Source organism: Aptenodytes forsteri, unplaced genomic scaffold, assembly GCF_000699145.1.
Source record: "Aptenodytes forsteri isolate BGI_AS27 unplaced genomic scaffold, ASM69914v1 Scaffold72, whole genome shotgun sequence".
Taxonomy (NCBI): Eukaryota; Metazoa; Chordata; class Aves; order Sphenisciformes; family Spheniscidae; genus Aptenodytes; species Aptenodytes forsteri.
The window spans coordinates 1,684,189-1,697,059 of record NW_008796193.1 but is presented as its reverse complement, the minus strand read 5'-3'; the positions used below and the strand labels follow the sequence as shown (position 1 = coordinate 1,697,059).

Here is a 12,871-nt window from a genome sequence, read left to right as displayed (position 1 = left end):
CCCAGCCGGGCGCCAGCAGCCCCAGCTCCACACCTGAGCACAACCCTTCCAGCACAGCCCCCCGCTCCTGAGCCAGCTCCTCTGTTTGAGGAACTCCAGTAAATATACGTTGTGGTTTTTTTTCTTTCTGAGCCACAAAGGAAACCTGTCTCTTGCGGACGATTTGGTTTGGGCAGAGAGGAACGAGAACCTTGTGAGAGGCCAGAAAATGCGCCTTCAGTTCTAGCCGTGATATATCCCGCTCATTATTTACTCAGCCAGCCCCTCACGCGGTTACGTGCCAGACACCCCACTCCCTGGCCGTGCTCTCCAGGTCTCCCCTCCTGCACCCGCCACTTCTTCTTCTCTGCCCCGGTTTTACGGCAGAGCCGATGCCTCCCCGCGCCCTCCCCTCGCATGGGTCTTCTCTACCAATCTGCTTTTTAAAAAATTATTTCTATCTCCGTCCAGTTTGATTCCTGTTTTTGCCCTCTTTTCCTTGTCTTCTTTCCAAACTGAGAATTTTCAGCTTGGGGTAGGAATGGCCAAAGTGTAACTTCAGTTTTATTACATGGCCTTTTGCAGCCTGGCATGCAGCATTCAAGTTGGAGCGGAGTGTCCTAGCTCTGTTGCATGCCGAGATCTGTTGTCCAGATGAATTAATTCCAGATTATATGTGGGTGTGGACTTCAGCTGGGCAAAATTTGGATACCCTGGTTTAGTCATTATTCTCTGATGAATCTCTTGGTGACAGTCTTTGCCCCTATTGTTCTGAGGTGAGCCCCATGGCAAGAAATGTGAAGGCAAGAAACAAAAGAATATAAAGAAAGGTTACGAAATCAAATTCAGTAAGGCAGGGTTATTGTCCCTCTATTCTGCCTCTTCTGTCCTCCATTTGAGATTGGATTTTGCAGGAAAAAAACACCACGGACAGACAGACCGAGTTTGCAGGGCAGGTTCTGGTGGGGAGCAGGGGGCCGGCAGCCCGTCCCACCGCATCTCCCTGGACGGCGAGCAGCACGCCGGGACCTACACGGCCCAAATTAAACCGCAGAGAAAGGGAGGAGGAAGTTATCATCAATTCTTAACATTTTATTTCTTTACTGGGTTAAACAAGGAGCGGAGAAAACCTCTGCCCCAAAATACAACAGAACTGAAAGCATTACAGGTACAGAGACTATTGAACACAGAGAGTAGTAGGATAATATTTTTAATACAACTGAATTATAGCATGGTTTTGTGTTTTTGTTGGTTTTTTTCGTTTGTTTTCTGTCAAACCATTTTGGAAAATAAATGTAATAGGAACTAGTGCAAAAAAGTTCTAAACATGAAGCACAGTGTATAAAATGGCATAAGAAAACTGTCCCCTCGAGGACACAGTCACTTTCTTATGACAGAGGGGAGAAAGAGAAACAGAAGGGGGGTGGGAACAGAGAGGGAGGGTCCGGGAGGCAGAGGAAGAAAGCTGGAAAGAAAGAGAAACCGGGCAGGGGGATTAGAAAGAATATTTTGACTTCAGCTATGCTTTTTGCATTACAGGTACAGAGACTATTGAACACAGAGAGTAGTAGGATAATATTTTTAATACAACTGAATTATAGCATGGTTTTGTGTTTTTGTTGGTTTTTTTCGTTTGTTTTCTGTCAAACCATTTTGGAAAATAAATGTAATAGGAACTAGTGCAAAAAAGTTCTAAACATGAAGCACAGTGTATAAAATGGCATAAGAAAACTGTCCCCTCGAGGACACAGTCACTTTCTTATGACAGAGGGGAGAAAGAGAAACAGAAGGGGGGTGGGAACAGAGAGGGAGGGTCCGGGAGGCAGAGGAAGAAAGCTGGAAAGAAAGAGAAACCGGGCAGGGGGATTAGAAAGAATATTTTGACTTCAGCAGTATGCTTTTTTTTTTTTTTTCACCTCGCCACCACGTACTGTAAAAGGACCTTTTTTTTGTAGGTCTGAGCTCTGTAACCACCGACATTTCACAAGCACTTGAGAAGGGTTCGGTCACAAGCAGCCTGGTCACACACACAGGCAAAGCCGCCCCGGCGGGGGTGCTCCGGTCCCTGCCGAGGTCCCCCCCGTGCCCCTCGCGCCTGCCGGCGTGCCGGGACCCCCCCCCAGCCCGGCCCTTGCCGGCAGCAGAGGGGCAGAGGGACCTCGCCTCGGCTGCCAGAAACAGCATCTCCCACACTTTGAACGGAGGCGGGCAAGGACGCTTTCTTTGGGGCTCTCTTCAGTACTCTCCCTTAAAACGGTTCTCGTCGAACCACGGCGTTTGCTTTTCTCGCTTTGTGGCATCCCTGCCAGACCAGCGCATTTAATTTCTTCCAAATTTAAACTCCCATGAACATGTGGGAGTATCTCTGGTTTTGAAGGCATCCCGTAACTGTGATGTCTGAATGTATTGGAGGCTAGAAGAAGCTGGATTCATTTTGGTTTGAAAAGAAAACAGAGCTTGTTTAGAGGGATGGCTGGGGGCACCCGCCACCAGCCGAGGACCTAGAGAAGAAGACATGCCTCCTCCCAGGCAGCAGCACCTCAGCAGCGAATTCCCACGCGGAACGTGCCCGAGCGGTTCCCAAGGTGTGTTACCCCGGACTGAAACCGTCCTGGTAAGAAAGGCAGCTCTCCCATTTGCTTTCACCGCGGAGCCGCTCAACCTACTGCCCCCAAGAAACTGGCTGGATGCTATTTTAAGTAGAGCTGGTTGGAATTCCTTACAAATTGCTATTCTCTCCGAATCCACTGCCACCAGTTCCAACTGTGCGAGCAGAAAAAGTGTGATTGATTTTTTTCATTTTATTTTTTTGAAAATGAAAGGTTTTGTGGGAAAGGGCTGTTCTTGATACATTTCTCAATTTGAAAAAAAATTGGTCATAATTATCAATATGGCTTGTTTTGACAAGTTTCAAAATTAAAAAAAAACAAAACTGTCTGGCTTGAAATGTCTTTTTGTTTTGCAACTCAAGCACGTACAGTTCCCAAATACGTTTAAAAATGGGAAAACCAAACCCAAATTTCATAAGCCAAACCTAATTTTTTTTTTCGAGTTTCAGTTTACAACAAGCGAAGCTGTCGACTTCCTGGGCTGAAAAAGGATCATCACAAAATGCTAACGAGACTGGAAACCGCTCCCAATCTTGTTTCGAACAAAAGTACTAGATACGCAGCCTGTGACGTGAAGCTGGAGGAACGGTGTTTAGAAACGCAGCCCACCTCCCGCCCGAGAACACCCAGCCCTGCGAGCCGGGGCTGGGAGCTTCGATAAAATCCCAACAACTGCTAAAAGGGATTATTTTTTTTTTTTTTTGGTTACGATCCTTATTTTAACTTATTTATCCTTCGCGGACGGCCACAGCGCTTCCTCTGCTCCCTTCACCCCAGCAGGGCAGAACTGCAGGTCCCTTTGGAAACCGCCCTGGCGCAGCTGATGGCGGTGACCTCCCTCGCAGGGTCTCAGCGCAGCTCTGCACGACCCGGGGCAGAGGTAAAACCCCTCCTTCCCCTACGCCCGGCGCCCCCCGCCCGGCGGGACGAGCATCCACCGGCCTGCGTCCAGGGAGGAGGCAGCTGCACGTCCTGCACAGGCCAAGCTGCAGGCGGCCACGTGTGGGACCCCCCCCGAGGACCAGCCTGTGGGTGGTGGGGCGAGCCCCGTTTTTGGGAGCCCCATTTTTGGGAGGATGCTCTTCTCTGCTCAGCCACGGGGAGCGTGGTCGGTGCTGGCTTCATTGTTTGAGATGGAGCCCGGGGGCTGGGGCTGCGGGAATGGTGTAAAACACCTGGATTTTCAGCAGTCGGGTCCTGACTCTCGGCTGGCACTCGGAGGACAAGCAGAGCAGGCTTTCCCTATCCCCTTCCCTGCAGCGATGCACAGGGCTGGAAGCAGTCGCCCAAAGAGAACACCCAAAAAGAGCTGCTGAAAAGCTTCACTCCTGAAATAAAACTAAATGATGCTTGGACCTGTGCAGCCCCCCCAGAGCTGCCGTGATCCAGGAGTCCCAAACAGGCTCCTCCTGGGGGGAGAAGGGGTGATCACGGAGTTTCCTAATGTAGGTACCTCTGTCACCCCGCTGGGATGCCCAAGAGCTGACTTTGATGGGTTGAAGTAGATCGTTATTAACGTCCTGCCTGAACATCAGACACTGCCCTTCCTGACCTTTCAGGTATAATTTAAGGGAGATTTATACCCCCATGGATGGGAAGCCACAGGGCAGCTCAAAAAGTCTGTAAACAAAATTGTCTGCCACATCGCATAGATTTTAATAGGGATTTTCGCAGAATCCAAGTACGTTTCTGTCCCGATTTTTCTCTACCAATTTCTATAGGCATTCCTTTCCAGGGTAGTAGCGAGGTATCATATTATAATTTATCACAAGCCGCTGCATGGCTTTTTGAGGGCAGAGCCTTCAGTCCCAAGGCTGAGCACCAGGCAGCGCCCCTCCCTGCAGGATGGGGGGTACCCTGTCCCACCGGCCGCGCAATCGGCCCCGCTCCGTGCTGTCAATCACCCACCTCCCCTGCCAACGCGGCGCGGGGAGACCTCGCCGGCCAGAAGGGATGGACAGAGCTCGGCAATGGGAAACTTCATCGCATCGCCGAGGAGGATCCTGCCGCGGGAGCAGCAGATATCAGGGATTTTCTTTTTTCTTTTTTTAAACGCGGGCAGAGGCACCGTCTCCCAGCATCGCCTGCAGTCCTGAGTGGCAGTGAATGAACTGCCCTGACATCTCCTATTGAAGCAAAGCAAAATGTGTTGAACAAAAACCATTTCAAGATGTTTTCTGAGTGTTGCCAAGTTACTCAACATGTTCTGCTTTAGTTGTCAGATGCTTTCAAAGCGATTTCCCTAACTCAGAGCACGAATGGTGAGGGCTCTCCCTGGGAATCTTTTGCCTGGGGCTACCATGGATCTGTATTTTCATAAGAAAAAGGCTCAACTGATGATTAATCTTCACCAGAGGAAGCAGGGCCTTTCTTTGGGATTTTTCTTCAGTTATTTTTAATTAATTTGTACAACTGGCAGTTACATTAAAGTGCAAAACCCAGGGCTAACGCTCCAGCCGGGCAGGACCCGGCTACCTTTCCTCCCGCAGCCCCATCTGCTCTGCCCGCTCCCCTGCCCGCTCCCGCATCCAGACCCTGCGGGGACAGCATCACCCCTCGGCTCCCCCGGCGCCCCGGGGCACAGAAAGCCTCTTGCCAGGGAGGGCAGGGAGGAATCGCTGCTTTCCGATCGGCATTTTTCTTCGAGCAGAGAGAATTTTACCCACTGAAGGAAAGGTTGGGTTTTACATATTAATCCCAATGCATGGCGCCTTCTTTGGGGAGAAGAAATAAGATCATTGAATGAAAAGGAGAAAGCACCTTGGTTTTAAATTCCCATAGGATAAATCCTGGTGTTTTCCAAGGTCCCAGGTGGCTGTAGGAGCGTGGCTCTGCAAAGGGCTCCTGGTCCCAGGGCTGCATGGGGCACAGGAGGGGTTCGGGCTGAAGCGTACCTGCACGCACAGGGCAAAGAAACCCTTTCTCTCCTTATCACAGGCACATTCACTCCATGTTTTTATAAAAATAATGTCAGTGGCATTAACTGAGACAATGTTAACGTCTCCTTTCTGGACTTCTCTCTTGTGTAGCAAAGAGAAAGCTAATATGGGTGGAGGATTATTAAGGTTGTAATGTCAGACCAAAGAGAAGATTTTTATCTGACGGCCTTATAATGATGGACTGTGACATACACCGCTTCCAGCTGCTCTGTCCTGTTCTGTGAACAGCCTAGTCTGGATTCATTTAACGAGATTGGCAAAGTGTTGAATACAGCATATGGTGCCCTAAAACCACAGAACTTATTGACAGCAGCCTAGACTCGCTAAATAAAAGAACTCCTTCCAAAAGCCTTGGTGTGTGAAGACTCAGCACTTTCCTTCCAGTCACACTAGGTAAAATCCCAGCCCTGCGCCTGCCAGCGCGGCTCCGCACCCCGCGCGCTCCCCCTGCCCGCAGACCCGGCACGTTATCCTCACGTGAACACCGCTTGGAAAGCCGCAGCTCGGAAAACGTGTGGATCTCCTCTGGCTACAGCATAACTGCCCTGCAGAGCCTCCTTGCTCCCCGGCTGAAGCAACTACAGCTCCTCAGTAATCACACTAAAGACCCCATTTTTGAAACGGCTCAGCTTTCAGACCATTCATTGGGATGTAGCGCGGGCTCCCTGCCTCCTGAGATGAAGCTCATCAGCTGATGCTACGGAACATGAAGACGTTTGTCACAGCTCCCAGGTTATTCCAGCAAAACCCTGCCAGCCTCCCCTAGTCCCTGAAGATAACTTGGGCTGTTTGACCTCACTCCCGCAGCTCTGTGGAAATCGCCCATCACAAAACCTCCGCACTCGGCGCCACCAGAAACCGCCCGAGCCTGGACTGACACCAACGCACTGGTCCCTCGCTCTGCTCGCCGGCAGTGCAGAAGAGCTTCAAGGCAGGCAGAAGGGCACGCAACCCCTCAAGAACGGCATTTGCACTGGATTCGCACACAGGCCCGCACACGGGGTGCAGAGGAGCCAGCCCGTACCACCACGCCGCCTGCCAGTGCGCAGGCTCGGGCGCTGCTCAGCGTCTCACCAGCAGACAATGAATAGGGCCAGTGACTCAGGGCCACTTGCTGACGCACCACACTGGGCTATTCTTCTCTCTCTAGATGAGTCGTTCAAAGATTGGACGCAGCCTATCTCTGAGAGAGGCGCCTGGAATTAGCTTAACTCTTGGCAGTACATGAAAAATCTAATTTCCTTAAGAAGGAACTGGATCTGGCTGTCTCGAGGCAGGCACAGGACTGTGCTCCCTCCCTCGGTCTGGCTGTATGCTTTTGCTAGTCATCAGAGCAGCTACACAACTCATTTCTCAGCAGCAGAGCAAACGGAGGAGTCGGATCCCTATTTGCACGTCCCAAGTTCTTAGACTGGTGTAAACTAGACTGAAAATATACGGACGCTGTGAGGAATAGTCAAACGAGAATGGTCCTACCTTTTCTGGGTAGCAACCGCAAGGAAATCTGCTGGGGGAAACACTCTGCATCTTCCGTGAGCACCACCTCTCCTAGCCCAACACCCAAGGGACAGCGGGTTCACAGGCTTTGTATCTGCGGGACTTTGGTAACAGGCAACTGACAACGTGTAAACATCACCCCAAAGCTCTGAGATTCAAGTCAAAGCAGAAATCAAACATTCAGCTGCTTCTCAGAGCCTCTTTGGTCTGGAAATGGGCTGGAAACGTCAGGAAACCTGTCCTTCCCACGAGATGCCCGGTACTTCCTTCTTCCAGCCGGGTAGGAAGTAGCTTTGCTCATGGAGCTCTGCTTGGTTTTGTTTCACTGCAACAGACCAGAAACCACAAAACTCTTAGTCCTCAACTCTGTGACTTCTTGGACCCCCGCAGGGATCCGGGATCGGTTTGAGATGCAGCAGGACATTCCTCCTGCTCCATCCCTGCCTCCCAGCAGGGCTGCAGCGATCCACCCTGGGCTCTGCCGTAGGCTCCCCGTCAAGAGGCAGCCTAGAAACAGAGGGACCATCGCACGTCCTCTGTAGGCAACGAGCAGGTTCACATCCGTATCGCGACCAGGACACTTTGCAGCTGACTCGTGCTAAAACGCACCCTCCTCCTTCCCCTCGCCCACACCCAGAATGAACTTTCCTGTCGCTGGTGCCTGGCCCGGAGGCGCAGCGCCGTCCCCCATGCACCACCTCGCAGTATTCATGCTGCAAACAGTTCCTGGTGGGTGGGTGGAGAATTTGGGAGTTTTCTAGGAAAGCAGGATCCGATGTCTGTTTGGGGCTGAATCCCTGGCTACGCTGAGCTCAGGTTAAAAAAAACAACCAAGTGAGCCAAATGTGGCTGCACCAGCCAGCACCTTGCCCGGCCGAGTCCAGCTGTCTCAGCTGGGCTCCTAGAAATTTTCTGATCTGGGGGGCATCCATGGATAGAAAGTATTCACAAAAACTCTCTTCCCCAGCTGGGCTTTATTAGCGCCTCTTCTTTGTGTGGGAGACTCTCCCTACAAGCCAGATTTCTCCAGCCCTTTTGCCCAGTCCTTCTGCCATCCAGTCGATGATTTGTAGCTGGGAAGCATGGAGGGATGCCTTCTGACGCCCTGCATCCAATTGTTACCATGCACGATCCCTCTCCCTCGCTTAGCCTGTGCACTGCTGGAGTCACATCTCCCTAACTCCGCTCGGAGACCAGCCGCTCCAGTCAGGAAAGAAAGCAAAAAAGGTTAAACCAAATCATCAGGACGCTTGGCAAAGTGGGATGCAGGAATGCTGGGGATGTCCCTCCTGCTCCGTGCCTCCTGCCTCCCTCGCCACCTCCTTGCACAGAAGAGCAGGAAAGGCAAGGCTGGAGGAGCAGGTCAGGGATGTAATGAGACGAACCCCGAGTAGTACCACAGTGTAGCATAATAGCGTCCCACTCCTGTCCCCCAAATCCCATCAGCGAGGGGAATGCCACGCTGAGGACACTGCACCCCATGAGGATGGTTCTGCCTTGAGTTGCTGGGTTTTTCCCCTGGGACAGGAGAGGGGGGCAAGGCTGTGCCAAGAGGTGCTGCCTCCCTGCCTGCCTGGCCCTTCGGGATTTACAGACCGAGGAGGAAAAGAAATGGGGGGCTGGGCTGACTGTCAAACCCTTGGCGTATCACTGGCGGGTAAGGTGCGGGCGCCCAAGGCACTCGCGGCAGACGGCCGGGAGATGCGTGGCAGTCCCAGGGGGATACTTCTTCCGAAGAGACCCCCCTCCCCTCCGCTCCCCCCGCCCCCGTGCCGTACCTTCCTGCGCCGGCGCCTCGGCGAGGCCGGGCACGCCGCGCTGCCCGGCTGCTACTGACCGAACCCTTCTCAAAGCCGAGTCCCGCAGCCCTGTGCGCATTAGAGACTCTTCATCACGGGGATGCCCCGCGGCGAGCAGCTCTTGGGGGTATGTGCGGGGGTGTGTGTGTGTGCGTCACCCCCAATCCCGTGCCTCCCATTGGAGGAATAGCATGTGCCCCCCTTAGTGGAAAAAGATCTGGCGTTCTTCTTGGAGGTCGGCTTTCTCCTCCGCATCACTCGTCCCGTGCCACGCTCTCCTCCAGGGCGGGCAGGGCCTCCAGGCTGAGCCCTCCGCCGGCTGCCCCGCTGCCGCCGTGCACGCTCGAGAAGGACACCATGGTGTGGAGAAGCATCAGGACCAGCACGCACAGTCTGATCCGGCTGCTGCCGAGGCGAGACCCTGCGGAGACTGGCAGCAAGGATGGGGAGTGGGGCTGGTGATACTGGTGGTGGTGGTGGTAGAGGTGGTAGTGGTTCTGCCGCTGGTGATGGAGGTGGGGGTCGTGGCGGTGGAAATGGAGTGACTCTGACGCTGTGGATTTGGGGGATGTGTTGTCGTTGCTGTCTGGGGGGTGGTCGCAGGAGTCCCATTGCACCTCGCAGCACTTGGCCTCCTCGTCAGGCAGCTGGTTCTCCAGCAGCCCTGCGGCAAGGAAGCGGAGGAAGAGGAGGGGGTCAGCGGGAGACCGTGGGCGGGGTTGCAGAGGGACCGAGCCCCAGTGCCTGCCAGCCACGCGCCACGGGACAGGCAGAGCCTGAGAACCGGGATACCCAGAGACCCCCTGGGACCTGCCCCCAGTGGGGCTGCGAGCCTGCGCGGACCAGCGTGCAGGCAGAGACCGCAGCCCTGGGACATGTTCAGGACACCCCAAATGCTGCTTGTAGCAGTTAAATGTCCCGGCCCTGCTTTAATCCCGTTACCTTCAGCCCCTTACATGCCTGCTTTAGCTTTCAGTTGGAGGTAGGGCTTTCATTTCCTGCGCTAAGCTGTGGGCTGTTGTTGCCGTGTCTCCATTAACCACGTACACCTCACCCCCAGATGGCCACGTTTCAGCAGCCAGGCAGTGCTTCGCGTGTTTCCACGCTGTACCTCCTCCCCCTCCGCCCCAAAAAACCTTCAAAATCTGGCCCATGGCTTGCAAAGTGCGACGGGGCTCATCAGCACCCCCCCCTGCCCCGTCCCCCCATGCCCCCTGGGGTGGGCAGGAGCCTGGCTCCGTTCCCTGGACCTCCTTACCCATACAGATGACCCGTACAGATGAAGCCAGGCAAACCTCCATAGATCAGCTCGTCATTGTCCGGTAACACAAACGGGCACCTGGTCTGCACCTCCAGGCAGTATTGCTTGCATGGGATCCGGTGTCGGCACTGGTGTTGGGTCACGTTGAAATACTCGGAGCACAGCCAGGCCTTGTAGACAGCCTAGGGGAAGCCACCGAGAGGGACATGTCACCTCCCCAGATGCCGGGGTAGCCGAAGCATTGCAGAGACACAGGGTGAAAGGGGAAGGGAGACCGAGAGCTTGGTCCATCATGTGAAAAATTCAAGCACCACTTATCGCCCGTCCCAGAGCATCTTCCTCCTCCCTGAGACACCCCGCTGCTCCCCCAGGGCAGGGTAGGGATTTACGCCTCCTCTAAAGCACTTTGGTCCCCATCAGCTCTGAACATGGGACATGGGACAGCAAAACAGACTGCGGGCTGATCTTTATCGGAAATTTCCAAAGGTCTCTGCCTGCTGGAAAAGCTGCTGGCCAGAAGCAGGCGGGCACCACTGGGATCCAGCGCACGCAGCTGCTGCAGCCTCAGGCTCGTCCCTCTCTGCCATCAAATAACACCTTCCTCGCCTTCCCCACCCACCAAATAACACCTTCCTTGCCTTCCCCACCCACCAAATAACGCCTTCCTCGCCTTCCCCACCCCTTCCTACCTGGTTCTGGGGGAGTTTCCCAATTCATAGAAATCTGGCCCTTTTCGTGGTGCTGTTTCTTTTGGCTCAAATGGGCAGACCGTGGGGGGAACACGTTCATTTTACAGACATATTTTGACACTCAAATGTACCAAACAGCGGTACAGATGCCCCTGTGTGCTCCGCTCGCCTTTCCACTGGTTAGAGCTGTGCTTGGCAACATTTCCAGAAGCAAAAGCAACCTGGGGGTTCACCTGCGACTGCAGATCCAAGGCTGTGCCACAACCCCTGCCTCTCCAGCCCGTCCGGTCCCCGGTCGCCCTCCCTCGGGTCCACTGCCACTGACACAGCCACTCGTGAGCAGGGGAGAGAAAGCGGCTTTCCTCTGCCGCTGACCGAGATGACCTTCCCCAGCAAAAACCAGCTCTTCCCTTCCACCCTCCGTGTATTCGTGCCCATCGCAGCTGGCCTGGCACAGCCCAGATGGCTTCGGTTAAGACCGTATGTCCCGCACCCCCTTTTATCTCCCGAGCATCAGGCACGGGTGGAAATTGTTTGGCTTCGCTCGCTGTAAAAGGGAGGGAGATCTTGTTTCTCATGGTCAGCAGTCATTCCTCAGCCTGCAAGAAACCCATGATGCCGCTGGGAAGAGCAGGACCCTCCGTGGCACTTCCAGCTCATCTATGAATGTATCCAGGCACGAGCGACAGAGTTAAGGTCATGTTAATGACCACATCCAGCTTCCTTTGAAACCAGCTAGAAAGGACTCCCTGCGATTCAAAGGGAATGAATTTCCCTCCTCGGCATGCTTGGAGAAAACCCCGTGCTCCTCCTTCCAGCTGCATTTTTATTTTCTGGAGGCTTTGAAAACATCACTTCTTTGTTTCCCCATGTTTCCATAGATCCTTATCATCACTTGTTTGGACCACGGTAGTGTCTCAGGATTAAAGCTGGTTGGGAAATTCTTGGCAAGTTATTTTAGCTTCTTTTTTTTTTTTTCCTGGAAAATGCCAAATCATGAAAACCAGAATTTTCATGGAAGCATGTTAGTTTTGGTGAAACTTTCATCACAAGAAGTTTAACCGGGACCAGGACACAATATATGGAGCAAGCCTTTCAGAGCAGTCAGTAGCCCTGTGGTCAGGGCTTTCAGCTGGGATGTGGGAAATCCAGTCCTGCTTTTTCTCCCCGGCCCATTGGATGTTAATTACTTAGACAAAGTGGAACGGCTCCAGAGAAGGGACCGACTCTGCAATCAGCCTGTGAGGACACAACCTGGAAGCAGAGCTTCGAGGTCCGGATCTGCAGCTGCCTGGGCTGATTCCCCCGGGGCCGAGGAGGAGGAGGGGAAACGGGCAGGACGAGCACAGCCCGTGCTCCAGAGATGCTCCAGCTGCAACGCGTGTCCTCCCCACCGGCCTCTGCTCCCTCGGGGACACTGTCGGGAGCAAGGGGACGGTGGGACAGTGAGGAGGACGCAGAAGGACCCCTCAGCGGGGTGGCACATGACGCTCCACAAGTGTGATGAGCTTTTCTCCTTCGGGAAAGCATCTATCATTGCTCTCCACGGGACCTCAACAGGACGTAAAGGAGGGTTAGACATCTCAGTGGACAGTGACATGTTATGATAGATGGGACGGAGAACCAGAAGGTATAAAACAGGCTTCAAACCATCCACTGACTGTCCAGGACTGTCCAGGACTTAGCCAGACAGGACGCATCCTTACTTCAGTCCGAGGACTCAGCAAGTCCTGGCCTTGACACGATGCCGTCATTTACGCACAACTACAGACACACATGTAATCTGGAGCAAAACGGAGAGGTCCCTGCCTCAAAGAGCTTGCAGCTGCAAAGACACGCTATGGGATAGCCTGAAACGTGGGGACCCCTCTGGGAGGGACGTACCGAGGATGGCAACCGAGACACGCAGCCCCAGGAGAGTGGGCAGCGGCCCCGGGCAGGGGCACCCCGCAGGCAAGGGCTCCGGCTCGCCTGGCTGAAGGCGATGCCTTCCCCTTCTCCCTGTTAGAGGGCACAGGCACCCCACTGCAGCCCCCACGGGCCGGGCAGGCAGCGGGCAGGCAGCAGGCAGGCAGCGGGCAGGCACGCAGACCTGCAC

The 12,871-nt window shown here is 54.0% G+C and overlaps 1 protein-coding gene and 1 long non-coding RNA gene across 2 annotated transcripts in view; one reads left to right on the top strand and one right to left on the bottom strand.

Annotated features, from left to right (window-relative positions):
- Positions 1 to 1,098: 1,098 nt before the first annotated feature.
- On the top strand, positions 1,099 to 8,559 carry LOC103906154. Its single transcript, XR_657990.1, has 2 exons — positions 1,099 to 1,147; positions 1,519 to 8,559. It is a non-coding gene; the product is annotated as an uncharacterized LOC103906154 (long non-coding RNA).
- A 259-nt stretch (positions 8,560 to 8,818) lies between these two features.
- Positions 8,819 to 12,871, bottom strand: part of FAM155B (family with sequence similarity 155 member B) — a 32,813-nt gene continuing 28,760 nt past the window's right edge. The window contains exons 3-4 of the mRNA XM_009288095.1: positions 10,095 to 10,266; positions 8,819 to 9,487 (exon numbers count right to left, since the gene is read on the bottom strand). Of these exons, the coding sequence (XP_009286370.1) occupies positions 9,078 to 9,487; positions 10,095 to 10,266 (582 nt within the window). The 3' untranslated portion in view covers positions 8,819 to 9,077. The remainder of the gene's footprint in view (positions 9,488 to 10,094; positions 10,267 to 12,871) is intronic.